Source organism: Aptenodytes patagonicus, chromosome 1 (assembly GCF_965638725.1).
Source record: "Aptenodytes patagonicus chromosome 1, bAptPat1.pri.cur, whole genome shotgun sequence".
NCBI lineage: Eukaryota > Metazoa > Chordata > Aves > Sphenisciformes > Spheniscidae > Aptenodytes > Aptenodytes patagonicus.
The window spans coordinates 121340198-121357248 of record NC_134949.1 but is presented as its reverse complement, the minus strand read 5'-3'; the positions used below and the strand labels follow the sequence as shown (position 1 = coordinate 121357248).

Here is a 17051-nt window from a genome sequence, read left to right as displayed (position 1 = left end):
CTTTGCCACTTCAATAAATATTCAGAGGCAGTTTGAGGAACCAACATGGGAATCTTCTTCTGAATTTTTAGGACTTAAATTGCCTAATGGAGAGATACCTGAAGCCTCTACAAAAAGAAACATTCCTCACACCAGATGAGGTATGTTAACTGTTACTTATCTTTTTGCTCGATACCTTACTCACACCCCTCCACTCCACCCACCCCCCAGCTTGACTTCCTTGTCTGAGCAAGGGCAATGGAGAAATTTTGAATTCCATTTCTTTTAAAATAATGGATTGAGTTAGAGTATAAAGGTACTGCTCAGTAATGTATAGTCTGTAGGTTTTTTTCCTGACATCACACTGATTATACAATTGGACTGAGAATTACTGAAGTTCGAGAAAACATAATTTAGCTGCAAAGTGATATTTTCAGCATCTTGCTCTTTTTTCTCTTATTAGCTGGATGTTCTCTTTGGGAATCTGACTGAAATGGTAGCATTCCAGGTGGAGTTCTTGAAAACTCTTGAAGATGGTGTAAGACTGGTTCCAGACCTGGAAAAGCTTGAAAAAGTTGATCAATTTAAGGTAATCTCATTGTTTACATTCTGAGTAGTCCTTTAACACTCTTCATCGTATTTGTCTGACTACTATCACTGTTCATGTAAAAACCTACATCTACTTACACTCGAGATTAATTTTTAGCTAATACTGGAGCTGTTTGAAAAACATCCTGCTACAATTGTAGTTTATGCTACATTTAGCCATATAGAGCACTAGAAATCTGTTACGCCATGTGCTTTTAGATGCTATTCTTGCCCTTCTGCCAGATTTCTTGTCTCGGGCTGTCAGGAGAAGCTAGAAATGGAAAGTTACATAAAATCTTTGTTCTGACAAGTCTAATGTAGTAGTTCAGAAGCCTACTAGGGCTACAGATCAGAACTGTAAATTGAATTCGGTATTTGGGCTTTTGATGCATAGCGGAACTACGTGGCAAATACTTCCAACTATCAGCAGATGTGCATCAAAGGTAGAAATGTAAACTAAAGATACATAAACTTCATTTAAAAAAAATAGGAAAATGTGGAAACAGAAATTTTGTTTTATTTCTAATGCAGTCATGTACTGGATATATGACAAGTAGCTAATACAATGTTTTGTCTTTGGGGAGTTTTGCTCTTGCTTTGAGCACTCACCTTGGTAGAGGACAGGATGTCTTGATGAATAATAATAATTCCACTGGGACTGCTCTTCAGCTAACGTACAGCCCTGGAAGAACTACTGAAAGAATTTGTCTTTTTGTGCATGTGTAGCTTTGCCATCAGGTGCTTGTTTAAAATAAGCATCTATCATGGATGCTGCCCTCGCATAACTAGACCACAGCTTTTGTTTTTTAGGAAATGTGCCCTTAATGGAGAGCAGAGAGACACTTTTTTTAGTGGAGGAAGCCTCTGTGACCACTGTGTGCTCCGAGGAGTGCGGAAGAAGCCTCCTTATGGAGAGAACTCTGTCTTCTGAGTGCTGCTGCTTCCACCTGTTTCCATAAAAAGTGCATCAACTTCACTTTCAGTTCTGCCCTATGGACACAGTCTGAAAGCAGTGTGCAAAATGGGACTTAAGGGCTTCATGGTTTCAGTTCTGCAGTTTGCTTCCTTCTGCTGACTGTAGCCAAGCTGCCTATGTGTTGTCTCACCCCGCCCCACCCCGTGTTGTCCTGTTCCTAAGTGGGTAGCAGAGCAAATGCTTGACCATGGCATAGACATCTTAGGGAAAGACTGTGTTTGGCCCTTAACACAAACTCATTTTCAAGAGAGTGAAGACCTTGGTGTGTTTGTGCAGAGGGATAATAGTCTTGCGTGCAGCTCCTTAGTGTCTTGATCCATTTATAAAGTCAGATACATCCGGTCCTTTCTGTGGCCTCTGGTCATTACTTAGATCAATAAGGTTTTAAGCTCAGGCATTTAAATACAGTTCTGGAGCTGTGAACCTGGTTCCCTCTATAGTCAGTGGTGTCTCCAGATCATCCTAACTGGAACTTGGTTAATGGTGTTAATCACATAGCCTGAATCCAGACACCAAAGCTAGGCCTGTTTCTTGCTAGATGGTGTGAAAACACTGTAAAAATGCAGTGTCCTGTCATCCAAAAGCTAAATGGAAACTTCAGGTGACCTGGCAGAAGGGAAAATAACTAACTGGTTTTCATGTGCTTTTTTTCCCTAATACCTTTTTTTTTTTTTTTTTAAATCCTAGAAAGTGTTGTTTTCCTTGGGTGGATCCTTTCTTTACTACGCTGACCGGTTCAAGCTGTACAGTGCCTTCTGTGCCAGCCACACAAAAGTCCCCAAAGTACTGGTGAAAGGTAAGAGCCGTGTGCTGGACAAACAGACCTGGGCATGCAGAGAGAGATGTCGCAGCAACACGTTGGTTTGGGCTGACGCAGATGGTCTTTGTGGATGATGAGAGGTGGCCACTGCACCCCAAACCATGCAGGGCAAGTTGTGGCAGAGGAATGGGGGCACATGCATGCCTGGTTGCTCTCCAGGAGCCTTTGCAGTAGGGAAGTAAGTCCATCTGGCCTGAGAGGCTCGCAGAGAGCTCTGTGCTACGGGTATTCTTGGACCACCATCGATGTAATGATACCCAAGTAGCTCATTACAAGAGGTCGTTAACCTTGCACGTAGTTTTTCCCCACACACTTAATTTATTCTCCCCTGACAAGTTCAGTTTCTTTTTTGTCATGTGGAAAGATTTCATAAATGGGCAATGTGGCGCGTGCTGATGGATCACTGCGTACTTTGGAACCAGGAGTGGTGTTGCTTGTAATGACCTCTGGATCCTCCTAGAGTTTGTGCCGTGAATCCTTGCTAGTGGCAATCCCACTGAAGCTCCAGCCAATGTGATTGAATGCTGAGAGCCACTAGGAAAGGATCAGCCTGGGAGAATGTTTTATGGAAGCTGTCTAAATATTTTAACTTCACTGTGCTCTCTCTCCCCTCTCTTCTTCCTCTCACCTTCATTCCAATTTGCCTGAGAAGTTTCCATGTATGAATTCCTAGTAGAGCTTGGCTTGCTGAGAGGGAGATAAATGCACTGTGGTCTGGCTTATAAATGCTCATGGGCCTCCTTGCCTTGGAGTGATGTTTTTTCCCCTGTGAAAGTGTTAATCTCTTAGAGTTAGCAGTGCTTCATGCAATTCATTTTTGGCCAAGACGTTAAATAAACAAATGGTTCTGGTTGTAGGAGCAATGTCATTAAGGGAGGAGCTCTTATTTTTCAAGGAACATCTGGATGCCTGACAATCAAAAGTTTTGGGGTTTTTTTGTTTCTTGATTGGTTTGGGTTTTGGGTTTTTCTTTGCTGTGCACATTTTTTTTCCATTTCTACTCGTAAAGTCTTATTTACCATGCTGCAAAGAACACTTGGCAGCTCTGTGGAATACAGGAATAAATGATTTGTTGCTAGCCACATCCATGCTTTCTTTTGGCATCATTTTGTTAGACCTTAATGTTAAGGCCGTATTCTAGGTAGGTCTCGTTGTTTTGTTTTGCCTTTTCATTGCTGACTGTATTTATAAATGAGAAATGGTTGTGCTTGAATTATGGCACAAACAGAACTTAAAATTTTATTCCAGTGATAAATCTCTTAAAAAGCCTGGGAGTGTATTTCAAGTGTAATTTGGTGTCCTCAGCTGAGGTGCAGGTGGCTTTTGGATTTGAAACTGAAGTTGCTTTATTGAAATCGGGTGACTGTAAAAAAAACCCCACCCAATCTCGGCAGGGGACATGGCTCTAATAAAAGCAATTGTGTGGAATTGTTCCTGCACTGAATAACTTGTATGTCTAAAAATGCCACCTTCTTCATACTTCCCTCCCTGTACAAATTTATGTTCTAGTAGAGGGAGCAACAGAGAAAATGGTATTTTTTAAATTCAGTAGCAGTCAGGTAGAAAAGATGATAGCAATCAGGTGTCCAGTCTGCCTGTGCTCCCAAAATATGGTGTACTATTATAAGTTTACTGCTTCCTGCCTCCTTACTAACTCTTTGATTTTTGTTGTTGTTCAGTACTGCATTTTAAGGTTTAATGAGTAACAATAACCAGACTTGCCAATATTGTAGGTGTCAGACTAGACTCATGAGTAGTGACTTCTTACAAATACGCAATTTGAGCCTTTTCTTAAAGGAAACAGATGATTAAAACAACTTATGCTGCTCTAAAATAGTTGCAAGGCCAGAAATACTGTGGATAGTGAAATTAAAAATTGCATGTATTGATACGGTAGGTGGGTGCCTGTTGTTAAATCATAAATAACATATCTGTGGTAAAGTATCTGTAACTCAAAAGCTGAAGTGCCTAAATCTAATACTGTGGACCTGATAAATCTGCACTTCCTTGCAAAATGTCTCTGGATAAATGAATTTAAAGCTGGAAAGGTTGCTTTATCAGGGCAGCTGTTAGATTTTTGATTTATCCAATCACTTCATTTTAATCTTCCAGCCAAGACAGATACTGCTTTCAAGGCATTTCTGGATGCTCAGAATCCCCGACGGCAGCACTCCTCCACGCTGGAGTCTTACCTCATCAAACCCATCCAGCGGATACTGAAATACCCTCTCCTGCTGAAGGAGCTCTTTGCTCTGACTGATGTAGACAGTGAAGAACATTATCACCTTGATGGTAAGGAGCTAACCTACATTGCTCTTCTTTGTTTAACCTCTGATCTGGAACCCTTCTCCCTCTTCCTCTCGGAGGCTTAAAAATACCTTTTGTGTCTTCCCCTATTTCTCTGTCTTTCTTCTAGTGGCCATAAAAACAATGAACAAAGTTGCCAGCCACATTAATGAAATGCAGAAAATCCATGAAGAATATGGGGCAGTGTTTGACCAACTCATAGCAGAACAAACAGGGGAGAAAAAAGAGGTAACATGATCAAATTGAAGAGAAAAAGGCTGTTATTTTGGTGCCTGTAGCGTGACTGTTAAACTGTATCAAATATTTACCTTTTGTGCTGTGTCATTTAAGTCGATCTTGGTGCAAACGGGTAAATCCCAATTCAAAAACTGCTTTTCCATGTATGGTTCAGTGAGTGCGACCAATGTAAAGAAGTAGTGGGTTAATTTATCTTCAACGTGTGCTTGGGTCAAAATCACATCCCAACCTGCAGTTCCCTATTTTAATGTCCATGTTTTGGCTCTCCTCGTTCCACATAAATAATCTTGCCCCACCAGTCTGAGTGGACTGGCATGGTGAGGCAAGTCTGTACTTAGCTCTTTAATCACTTTAAAGAGATCAAAACATGAGGTGCAGTGTGTGAGAAACTGCTGTTTCTCTTTTAGAAAGTGTGTTAGTGGGCTTGATACGTGAGAGAGCCTTGGGCTTTGGTCTAGATGTCTCATAGGGTGCATATGCAAACACATGAAGATCCATTGTGGCTCAGTCCTGGCTGACCATCTCAGAAACCTGTGGAAGGTGTCTTGAAGTTTCAGACTGAGACCTGGACTCTCCATTTACCAGTAAAATGTAGGTCTGCAGTCCAGCGGTGCAGTGAAGGAGATTGGTGGGCAGTAAGGGGGGAACAGAGTAAGGTCGAGGGGGACTCAAGGAAGAGGTAAAGACACATTAAAGGGCTGATGAGAGCAGTGATGTGGGTGAAGGCTAGAGAGAGACATGACTGTATCAAGTAATGGTAATGGGGTTTTACCAACAGCCAGGATGAAGAACAAACATAAGAGGCATTGGGCTACAAGGCAAAGGAGGTCTGGGATTGAGTAGTGTTGAGGAAGCTTCGGGTGTGAGAGCTGGATGGCAGCAGCGGGGAGGGAGAATCAGATGGTGGGTAGAGGGCAGAGAGTAGGGTTGGCGCTGGCAAGCAGTGGTGGAGAGAGCATGTCAGGACATCTGTTGGGAGAGCAATCGTGGTTTGATGTTAATCTGGGAGAGGAGACAGTAAACACATATCTTTAGTGTTGCTCTTGTTGTCGGGGAGACCTCAGGTTGTTGTGCTGATGGTATCTGTGGTGTCCTTTGGCAAAAGTCAGACTTCACTGAGAGGAGGGTGGAGGAGTGGGATAACATGGCCCCTAGACTGGGGATAGTCCTCAATTTGTCACTCTGGGAGACCATAAGTCAAAGTGAAAGATCCAGTTGCTGCAATATTAGTAGGCATCTCCCAGCAGTTGTTGTTAGTCCATTTCCAGCAATGTGGTTTCCACAGATGAGCCTTTGGATGAAACAGAGAGCCATAGCAACTGTGGGGAGGAAGTGATTTGACCGCTTCACATGATGTGGTCTCTAAACTTTACCCCGAACTGTGTGTGTGTGATGGGGGCTATGCTTAAATGTTCAAACGAAATAGAAAGTGGTAAGGAGAAAGATAGACTAAGGAGAAAAAAATGCAAGGAAAACATCTGGTTTTTGCCCTGACTTCCCACCAAATTACAAGAGCCGGACTCTGAGTTTGACTTCTCCTAATTTATGCTCACCAGTTAAGGATTTACATGCTTCTATTGCTAACTGTCACAGTCTGTTTGCACACGCTTGCAGTCATCTGATGAAATATTCCAAAAGTTTGCTAGTGGGGCATTTTTTGTTTGTTTAGGAATAAACTTCAAGGAAGTTTTCTTGAACTGAAAATTCAAGTAAGCTTTCTTGAACTGATTACACCTTATGTCTTTGTGCATGTGTTTGTGTTGGCAGGTTGCAGACCTTTCGATGGGGGACTTGCTCTTGCATAATACAGTGATATGGCTGAATCCTCCTGCTTCACTGGGGAAATGGAAGAAGGAACCTGAGCTGGCAGCATTTGGTTTGTATCCTAGTAATTTTATGTCGGATGCCTAAAGGACTGTCAACTGTGCCTTAGCAGATACTTGTTGAAGGTAGTTGAGCATTGCCTTCCACAAGGTTGGCTGGAACTTAAAACTGTATTTGTCTCTTTGCTGCAACAGTCAAATTCTGTTCTGTGTTTATCTAAAACTGGTGAAGAATTTGGAGATGACTGCTATAATAGTGCAAGAGTTTCTTAAACCCATATCCAAGGCTATGAATTGAGAGCTATATAGAAAGGTATTTGTCTCTGAAAAGATATAGTTTGGTAGTCTGGTCGATGCCAAGTAACTCTACTTCACATCCTGTAGAATGGGTTGGGGGCTTGCAGGGGCTTTGCCTTTTTTCTCCGTGCCTTTTGCCAGAAAGAACTTGTATCTCTAAGCTTTAAGAAGTGCTTAAAAGCTAAGCCAGGATGCCCAGTGAGTTGCTTTGGAGTGGTCTGTCTCCCTCCGAGTAGTCTATCTTGGGTGGCCAAACTAGAAATTGAAACTGCTGTTAGCATAGATCTCAAGGTCTTTCCACTGCATTGAAGTATGGTCCCTTGGAAAGGTACATGATCACTTATAGCGGCTAAATCACATCTTTCTTTCTTTCTTTCAGAATTATATCAAGTAATGCAGAGTGTGCTAAGTTTTTTCTTTATTTGTTCCTAAATTTCTTTACACGCAATGGGCTTTTTCCTTGTTGTTTCCAGAAAGTGATGCTGGTTAGGAAGCCAGTGATTTTTATTTTTGTTTTCATTTTATACCAAACAGATAACGAATGAAGACTTTCAGCTTTGCTCTGGAAGAGCATATAAAAATTGACTGCTTTCCTGCAAGTTGGGAAAGCACCCGGTCATACCCTGAAGCTGACTGGCCTCATGAGAGCTGCTAAGAATGTGCAGCAACTCTTAATTACTCCAAAAATCTTTAAATTGGTTTCATAAAATGTCCATGCAATTCAATCTGAAAACAAAGGGTGCACTTGAGGCCTGAAGAAAGAGATCACAAGGAAAACTGGAGTCTTGAAAGACAAATTCCAGCTCCATGTGGATGTTATGTGGCAAAAGTAATTGGATTACACCTCTGCCTGCCAGTGGTGTGCACTTTTTAATTCAGTATAGACCACTGTCCCACCTGGGAGGGGTTCAAATTCTGTCCAAGCGCAGTCTCATCTGCTGACTGGCTGTGTGTAGCTGGATTCTGCTCATTTGTCTGAGGTGAACTTAGCCAGGGGGATTAAAGTTTTCTAAATTTTTATATAGAACTGTTGCTGTTCGAATAGTTGTTCTGATAATTGGTAACTCACGTTCTTACATTTCAAGTGACTTAGAAGTAACCTGGTTTTGTGTGGTAAAAGCTGTTGAGCTTGGGTTTTTTGAGAAGAACTCCTGCCTCCCTCCCTGACTCAGGTGAAGGCTGAGGAGTTGAAAGGTCTGTGTGCTTGGGCATAGAGGAGACACGTTCCCAACCTTACTGACTACATGGCTTTTGTTTCTAACTTTCTCCTCTAGTGTTCAAAACTGCTGTGGTCCTTGTATACAAGGATGGTTCCAAACAGAAGAAGAAACTTGTAAGTTGCATGAACTGTTTCAGTGATGCTGTGTGCATTTGTGGTGCTACGATCAAGATTTGCTTTCCATAAAGCTGTGGTGCTAGAGTGTGCTTTTGCATATGTGATCCTTGTTCTTTGCCACACAACTGAGGTTTTTGGTAATGCCGAGTGGCCTGCTGTTCAGCCTGGGCGCAGCGGTCTGCAAGCATTCATTTAGTTTATCCTTTGCTCTCTGCTGGACTAGTCATTCATGTTGCCTGCCACATCCATTCCATGCTGTGGAGTGGACTTTCATGAAACAAGGTATCAACCTGAACGTCTCTCTTGTGTTTGACTCTTTGGTCAGTGTATATGAATCAAATATGAGAGCTGATGTCTGTCAACTTTCTTAGTGAAACACAATGCCCTCGTTTCAGTTCTGGCTGTTGCGTGCCACTGAGCAACTGCTGGCTGCTCTCAGCTAAATTAGGTGTGCCTACAGTATTTATCAGGGGATCCTACTGGAGTTTGGGATTAAAAGTTAAAGCTAAGCTTGACAGTAAACGCATGCCTTGCTACAATAGGGAACACAGTTTATAGTATTACAGAAAACTTTTTGATTCCCGTGTATGGCATAAACAGAAATGTGATTTGAAATGCTTGTATGGTTAAAGTCAACTGGCCACAAGATAACTTTGGAGTGACTAAAGCAAAACTAATGCATGTTTGTGAGTGTATGTGCACTTGGAGGAGAGAAAGCAGCACTGGTCTCGAATGACTTTTGAAGGCGTTGGTAAGAGTTGATTGGCCAAATGGTTGCTTTTGGCAGATTTTAGCAAGATCTTCATAGATAGGCACTTCAGTGACACTGGTTACTGAGATGTTGTAGTGAGAAAATAGGAATTGCAACAAGTGTCTAGCTGCACGTTCTCGGGGCAAAGCACAGGAGGCTTTTGTGTCTGACTATCCCAAGGTGTCTCATTTCCTAATGGTATTTTGAAATTCTTCCAGGGAGGATCACATAGAGCTTCAATTTATGAAGACTGGGATCCATTCCGCTTTCGCCACATGATACCTTTAGAAGCATTGCAGGTTCGAGCATTGGCAAGTGCAGGTAATGTTCCCAATGCATGAATGTGGCAGGGTTCCTAATGTTTGGTCTGGGGGCATTCACTGACCAATGTTTGTCCTTAGTAGATGTGTACGTAGTTTCTGGGGTCTGAAAAAGGAACCCACAACCTCACCATCCATAATAGCCCTGGAGAGAAATGAAGGGGCAGAAGCTCCAGCTGTGCATCTCCAGCTTGTCAGTACTTTTCTGAAGCTAGGCAGGGTTCAGGAAAAAGAGGGCAAAGTTGTTGCTGACTCTGGTTCACTCTGTTCCTCTTCTGGAGACTAGAAGGCAATCTTGCAGCTGTGAGGCAACAGGGTTAGTGAATTTTTGTTCCTGTGGTTGACGGCTTCATGTGAAGCTTATAGTATTAAAAATTTCAAAACTTTAAACAATTTGCTCCCTTTCTAATGCATAAGTGAAAGTGGAAGGAACATAGGAGGTAGCTGTAAAATGTGACAATACTCTACGGAATACCTGAAAAGCTGGGTGGGTGGCGGGGTTTGGTTTTTCTGTTTTGTTTTTTGTATTTTTTCATATTTTTATGGGACTGAGTGAGTGCATATAAAATACTACTAGATTTTGGAGAGTTTAAGAGTCTGTTGTTTCATTAGTCACTTGCCCACTGCTGCCTTTCAGCCAGGAGTTAATGTTATTTGCAGTGTATTATCTGTTGTCGTGGATGGTCTTAACCCATTTCTTCAGGATTATGGAATAAATACTCTAATTGAGGTTAAATATGAGAAACTGTTACATGAAGTTCTACTTGCTTTTCTCTTTAGATGCAGAGACCAATTCTGTATGTGAGATTGTCCATGTTAAATCTGAGTCTGAAGGCAGGCCAGAAAGAACGTTTCACCTTTGCTGTAGGTAAGTGTGTTTCTGTATTTTCAATAGCAGCTGCATCTCTGGATCCCAGCTTGCCTATGTCTTTCCTTTAAGGCAATCTGGGAACAGCCAGTAGGGGAAGTGGGGAGAGGGTGTTAAAACCTTACCTCTGGCAGGCAGAATTTTGTAAAATGTATTAAAATAAAGGCATCTATTTGGTCAGCCTTGCACCTTTACGGGAATATCCTTATTACAATTTTCCTTTCACAAATTTACATCCAGTTCAACTCCAGCATTGGATCTTTAGGCCAGGTAGCTGCTAATGCGTCGTGTTCAGCTGGTACCTTTCATGCCACCAAGTTCCAACCTCTGCTCTTAAGGTGTTGCCCTTTCCTTAAGTAAACCTTGTCCATCTTCGTTGTGGTGGTTGCCCTGATGTGTTTTAGAGTTCAGATAAGAACTTGGTACACAAGTTCATCAGGGTCCAACAGAGCTGATACCAAGCCAATTCCTACTACTAGGTAGTAGAGAGTTGCAGGACTCCTGCTTGGTGTGTTTACAGGAGGCAAACTGAGCTTTAATTAGCCACCGTAGGTCAGCTTGAGGTGTATTGGACAAAGCGAAGTGTGTGGTTGGTATTGGAGGAAAAGGAAGCCTCAAGAGGGGTGAATGGCTAAATGTTTTGTTAATAAACAGTGTGTTTGTTTCCCTGGATGTCAATTGCAGTGACTATAGATTTAGCTTTGCTTTGAAAATACTGTATTAAATTGAGTCTTCTCTGGGGGAAGTGCATGCCAGTCGGCTTGCACTGTCTTAAATTACAGAACTAGTCATTATTTATCTCATTTACAGCGAGCTTTTAGCAGTTCCCAAGAGGTAACGCTGCCTTTTGTATTCTTGCCTATTTTTCAGTTCACCAGAACACAGGAAGGACTTTCTGAAGGCAGTGCACTCGATTCTGCGGGATAAACACAGAAGGCAGCTTCTTAAAACCGAAAGTTTGCCCTCATCCCAGCAATATGTTCCTTTTGGTGGAAAAAGATTGTGTGCTCTAAAAGGTGCAAGGCCAGCCATGAACAGGGCAGGTACTGTAGGGCTACAGACTTTCAAGATCCCAGTAACCCCAGCACCATTGTAGGACATGTGGTGGTGTCTGTTACTTGTATATTAGGATTAGCATTCTCTCCTGTGTATGTAAAAACTGCTGGTTTTCCATGCTTCACCTCCTTGAGAGCCTTAAATTGCCTCTATTTACCTTGCTTTGCACTCAAGGCTCAGCTTCAGAGCGGTCCTTCTGGCATGGAAGGAAGAAATGGGATTCCTGTCAATACCGATTGGCTGTGCACTTTAATCTGAAAACGGGTTTCAGCTGAACAAAGCAGAAGCCCGCTGCATATTTCTTAAAAGCATGTACAGAATTTTGAGCTAACCCTAGCACTTTTAAACTCAAATGCACAAGAAAAATCAGCTCCCCCGAGTGAGTGGCTTGGTTTGAAGAGATAGCTTTGTATGTCCTCCATTTTAGCCTTTTCAGCTCTATTGCTAAAGGGCATGTGCTTCTACTTCTCACGTTTTGAGAGGCGTGCACTTGATACTATTATTTTTGTAATGGCCTGTCCTAAACCATGGATTTTCCCTTTCAGTTGACTTCAGGCAAAAGCAATGAGAAAATCCCAGGGAAAAGCAGGTTTTCATTTTCAGAACACTAGATGATGGAGGGAAGAAACATTTGCTTCCAACTGAAAAGTACACGGCACTGCTGCGTGTTTTGTTCTGGTCTGTTATTTATTTTTTTTTCTGCTCATTAGATCCAGCAATGTAGACAACCGGGCTTTCTGTTCCTCTTCTGTAATGGGCAGGCCAGACCAATAACATTCGCAGCATGGCTTCTCACTTGGGGTGTTACTAGCCATCTGCCTCAGAGATACTTAAAATCGTAAGGAAGAAGAGTCAAAGGAGGGCCAAAATGCAACTGTTTTACCACAGTGCTTCTTCAATCAGCCTGTGGGGCTAATCTGCTGTAGATGCCAAACCTTCTTTCAGTTTGGCTCATTGGTACGTTTGCGTGATGAATCCTGCAGAGATTAAAATCTCCTCTTAGAGTCCGCACCTGTCACTACAGTTAAAATTTGCAACTGCTGAGCTGTTTTACTTAATGCATGTTTTGAGGCTCAGGGATATTAAAATGTAATCCCTGCCTCCAAGCTGCTAGAGTTTAATAAATACATACTGAAAGTGCTAAGGTGCTGTTTAGTGGAGGGGGACAAACTATGACCTCGGAGTTCACCTGCTTGCGATGGAGCTACGTGTGTGTGCACGTAAAGCACTGGAATGCCTGCAGGTCCTTCGGCTGCAGGATTCGTCCCCTGCTTTGCCTCACAAGCCTCTTACGAAGATGTTCCAACACAGAAGATGTGAATTTGCTAATTGGGCCAGTTGCAAAAGCTAGTAGACCAGCTGATGCTGAGTAAGGAACTTCTGAAAGTTTTTCTGGGTTTGGGGTTTTCTTCCCCCCCCCCAGTAGGGCGGGAGTGGGGAAGGGAGTAGCAGAGCCTAGACCAGGGAACTTACTTCCCCATAAATAACGCAACAATTGCAGCATCTTCAGCACTGAGGTAACTACTTGGAAACCTATAGTGTTGCTCTTACCCCAGACAAAGCAATTTCCCTTGCTGAGGCGTAAGGCTAGTTGGTTTTCGCGGTGTGCTGGCAGCAGGGCACTGCGTGTGAGAAGCTGGGCTGAACAGATGCACTTTGTGCTGGCTGGCTGCCTGCCTACCGCTTAGGAGGAACAGTAGTTGTGGGCCATTATCCCAACTGTGGATCTGAGTAGCAGAAACTCCTTTTTCAGCTGGAGAGAGACCTGTGCTGAGGAGCTGAGTGAAGTGTGACTTGCCCGCAGGGAGGATGCTGAATGACTAGGTCATTCTTGGGAGTTTACCTGCTTTGTGCCTAGCGGTGTTAAATAAAGGGCCCCTGGAAGACTAACTTTTTAAAGAGAGTTGTACCGTGTGTAAAAAGCCTGTGGGGTTTTATCTTTGTGTGTGCGCAGTGTCAGCCCCAAGCAAGTCTCTTGGGAGGAGGAGGCGGCGGCTGGCCCGAAACAGGTTTACCATTGACTCAGATGCCGTCTACACGAGCAGCCCTGAAAAAGAGCCCCAGCAGCCCACGCACAGTGGGGACACTGACCGCTGGGTAGAGGAACAGTTTGACCTTGCTCAGTATGAGGAGCAGGAGGACATCAAGGAAACGGACATCCTCAGCGATGATGATGAGTACTGCGAGGCCATGAGAGGCACTGTGGCCGACCGAGACCTTCAGGAGCGGCTGCAGGCAGCCTCCATCACGAGCAGCCAGCCGTGCCGGGGTGACCGCCCGCGCCTGGCCATGGACACGCACGCCTCCAGGATGACCCAGCTGAAGAAGCAGGCGGCCTTGTCCGGCATCAATGGTGACGTGGAGGGCCACGGTGAGGAGGTCATCTGGGTTAGGCGTGAAGACTTTGTCCCCAGCAGGAAACTGAACACGGAGCTCTAAACTGGTCCCCTTCCCTGCCTGGATGCGTAGGTCTCCCCCTCCCGCCCCCCCTCCCTCCCGCCCCCACACACCGCCGAGAGCTGATCCTGATAGATTGCACACTTGCACACACCATTTCGGCAGCTGAATTGGTCCAAAGCCGTGCGGCCACACTTTAGGCAACTGTAAAACGCTCAAAACCTGGAACGGAATAAGCTTAAGGTCCTGTCTTACGTTACCAAGGGCTTTCACACTATTTTATTTATTCTAAAATAATCAGGGGCTGAAATTAAGTATGGGGAAAATATCATCACTGGAAAACAAATTACTCTGGATGTCTTAACCTACGTGCAGCGAACTAGCTTAAACAATAGCACAACAAACAGCGGGTTTTATAGCTGTAAAACGTCAGTCGTAGGTTCATCTCCTTAATGAGGAAACTGCCTTTTTAACATGTACAGCTGCAGTATTCTTACTACTTTTCCCTCTTTAAATGTAAGAGAATATACATGTATTTTAGGAATGTGTGAGGAAAGGTTTGGGATTTATGTTGTGTTAAGTCCTCTTGGTCTGTGGCTGGTCTAATTTAATGTCAATGTTGGAAGCTCTAGTTTTACATAATACTGTAAAGATGCCAAACTCTCTTAACAGAGATCCAAATTTAACACTTGGAGAAATATTTTTTTGTATTTTACCTGAGATGCAGGGGCACAAAGGGATAAGAGTTTTACAGCATTAGCGTAGCTCCATGTCTAGGATACGAGGCTAGCTTTTTGCAGAGGGTTAGGAATGGTGGTTTTATATTAAAATATGAACTGGAAACTCCTATTTAGGTATAACTTTCTTCAGGAAAAGGATTATTGTATATGTTTGAGGCTGGAGTTTAGTTAGATAATAAAAAGAATAAAGTAAAGTGACATGACTGAATTGTAGTGGACCAAACCGATCCATGGTGTAACCTCGCTGGAGCCAGTGTAGCAACATCACAGATCCGTTTGGTCCACTCTCTGGCAGAGTTTGGGCTTAGGGGACAGGGAATTCATGGCCAAAAAACTGACCTCATCCACTCTCCTACTGTGGGTGAAACTAGTGTATTTTAATTCCTTTATAAAAGCTTTTCCACTGCAATAGAGTATGAACAAGTTCTACACAAGCAAACCTCTTTAACATTTTAAATCTTTTATTTAAACATCTAAAACAGGGTAAAATGTGACTAAAATCTTGTGTTTTTTAAGTAGACTTCCAAATACGAAACACAAAATAGCACTTTTTTTTAAGATTTATATAGCTTTTCCCATTTCAGTTTCACCTATAGGAAAAAAAGGAAGATTATATGAAATTTTCTTTTTTTTGGTTGGTATCTATTGATGTTTGACACATTAGTAGGTACTTTGAAAACCTGAAATTTTATAATAGCTTTAGGATTATATTTTATAAAATCCACTCTGACTATATTTTAAAACATAACAAAAATTATTCCCCCCAAAAATCCATCACTGTCTTTGTGTCCCAGCTAGCATTCTCCCCTTGCCCCCCCCCCCCCCCCCCCCCCCCTTTCTGGTTTCTGGTGCACTATACTTGATCTTATGAAAGCTTTCTCTATTAACTTTTTGCTATCTTCCGATTTCTTTTCGTAAAAGCTTTAGAAAGGTTTCTATACCCTTTGTATTATCACATCATTGTTTTATATCATGTACCCGTCAGTTGTGTCCCAGCGTATTAGAGAAGCGGAGGTTTTAGCTGTCCTATGCTGTACCCAGCGGAATACAGTCAGCGCTGAAATACTGGAAGGCTGGTACTGGGAAGGTACCGTTGTTCTTGTACATAATGTCATGACATGTCTATGTCAAAGGTTCTTATATATTTCTTTTATAAGCTGAAAGAAGGTCTATTTTTATGTTTTTAGTTCTATGAATGGAACGTTGTAAATGCCTGTCAGAAATAAAATACTGGAAAAAAATACAAGAGAGTGGTATGTGTACGTGTGTGCTCCAAGGCAGGTGCCTCTCTCAGGAGAGGCAAGCAAGGAAGCAAGTCCTACAGTAGAGGAAGCTGTTGGGGTCACTCTCCTGGCTTTAATAACCTGTAGGGAGTCTCCTTAATAGTAAGGTTTCCACCCTTAGCAGTGTGTGCCCTGTATCGTGTGCGGATATCCCCTTAGAATGGGTTCAGCCTGTCTTGGCTTTGCTTGTTGGTGGGGTCTGAGCTCTGGGGTAGACAACGGCTCCTTTGGCCAGCACCTGCTGAGCTTCAGCCTGTCCCATGTGAAAGGCTGGGGCAAGCTTGTCGGCCTCCCTTCTCTCCTGTTGAAACCTCATTTTTATGTATTTATTTCCCCAATGGAAGGTCCAAGCCTGGAGCCTTGCCTGTTAGAGGATGGAAAACAAGACAGGAAGATCGAATGCCAGATGCAAGTATTTCCCCACAGTGTGCCTATTTGACATGCACCTTGGCACAAAATGAAGCTTTCCTTTAGTGGGACCGCTAACTTTAAAATGGCACGTTCAAGTCTGTAACTAGCAACACTGTTCCCCAAATCTGTGAAACTGCATCAACCTCTACTGAAGCATGAGTGCAAAGTGCGCTAATGCTTCCTTGGGTGCTCAGCAGAGAACAAACGTGAACAAGTATGAACTTCTCTTTTAAATGCCACCTTTCTTAGATGTGTTCATGTGTTCATCTCCCCCACAGTTTAGTTTTTACTAGCTACAGCAATGTTTCCAGCAACTGGCTTCAGCTTTAAGATTGTATACAAAGCTGCTTAAGGAGCCTGTCCTACTGCAATAACGTTGTGCCTTGCATTAAAGATTCATGTTATGTAGCTCATTTACCACGTATGAAGCCTTACACAAAAGGTGCGGTAGGTGGAAAGTGTAATGCTAAGGAGTAGTTCTTGTATTCTCACCTACCAGTCACTGTAGCTTAGGAAAGAGCCCTCGGGTAAGGCTCGCCTCATGTTTTGCAGAAGTGAGAGTTGCCATTTTCCATATTGCGTCCGTAACCAGTCACGCCTGTTTCTTTTTCTATGCTGGTCACAAGGAACCCGAAGTGCATATTTTAAAAAGAGAGAGGAAAAAAGCAGCAGATTCCAGAAGAATTCCAATTACGTTGGGAGAGCTCTCCAGTCTCGCCGTGGCCAGTGGTTTGGCTAAACCCCCTCCCTTTGGGGTGCTGAATTTTAGTCCAAATGTAAGGAGCGCACCGTGGGTCGGTGTTTTATGCAGCCTGGAGCTTCCCTGGCCTGTGGGTGAGACCCTGGCTCCAACCACTTTTCT

The 17051-nt window shown here is 43.1% G+C and overlaps 1 protein-coding gene across 13 annotated transcripts in view; it reads left to right on the top strand.

Moving 5' to 3' along the window:
- The window catches only part of TIAM1 (TIAM Rac1 associated GEF 1), a 189059-nt gene extending 175219 nt beyond the window's left edge, over nt 1-13840 (top strand). For 12 of the 13 annotated variants that reach the window (XM_076352793.1, XM_076352812.1, XM_076352802.1 and 9 more), the window contains 11 exons: nt 72-140; nt 443-568; nt 2231-2339; nt 4476-4655; nt 4780-4898; nt 6675-6783; nt 8302-8360; nt 9333-9435; nt 10215-10302; nt 11173-11345; nt 13313-13840. In XM_076352793.1, coding sequence (XP_076208908.1) covers nt 72-140; nt 443-568; nt 2231-2339; nt 4476-4655; nt 4780-4898; nt 6675-6783; nt 8302-8360; nt 9333-9435; nt 10215-10302; nt 11173-11345; nt 13313-13797 — 1620 coding nt within the window. In that variant the 3' untranslated portion in view covers nt 13798-13840. Of the gene's footprint in view, nt 1-71; nt 141-442; nt 569-2230; nt 2340-4475; nt 4656-4779; nt 4899-6674; nt 6784-8301; nt 8361-9332; nt 9436-10214; nt 10303-11172; nt 12728-13312 lie in introns of all 13 variants that reach the window. The other variant, XR_012996549.1, reaches the window with a different exon arrangement.
- The last annotated feature ends 3211 nt before the right edge of the window (nt 13841-17051 follow it).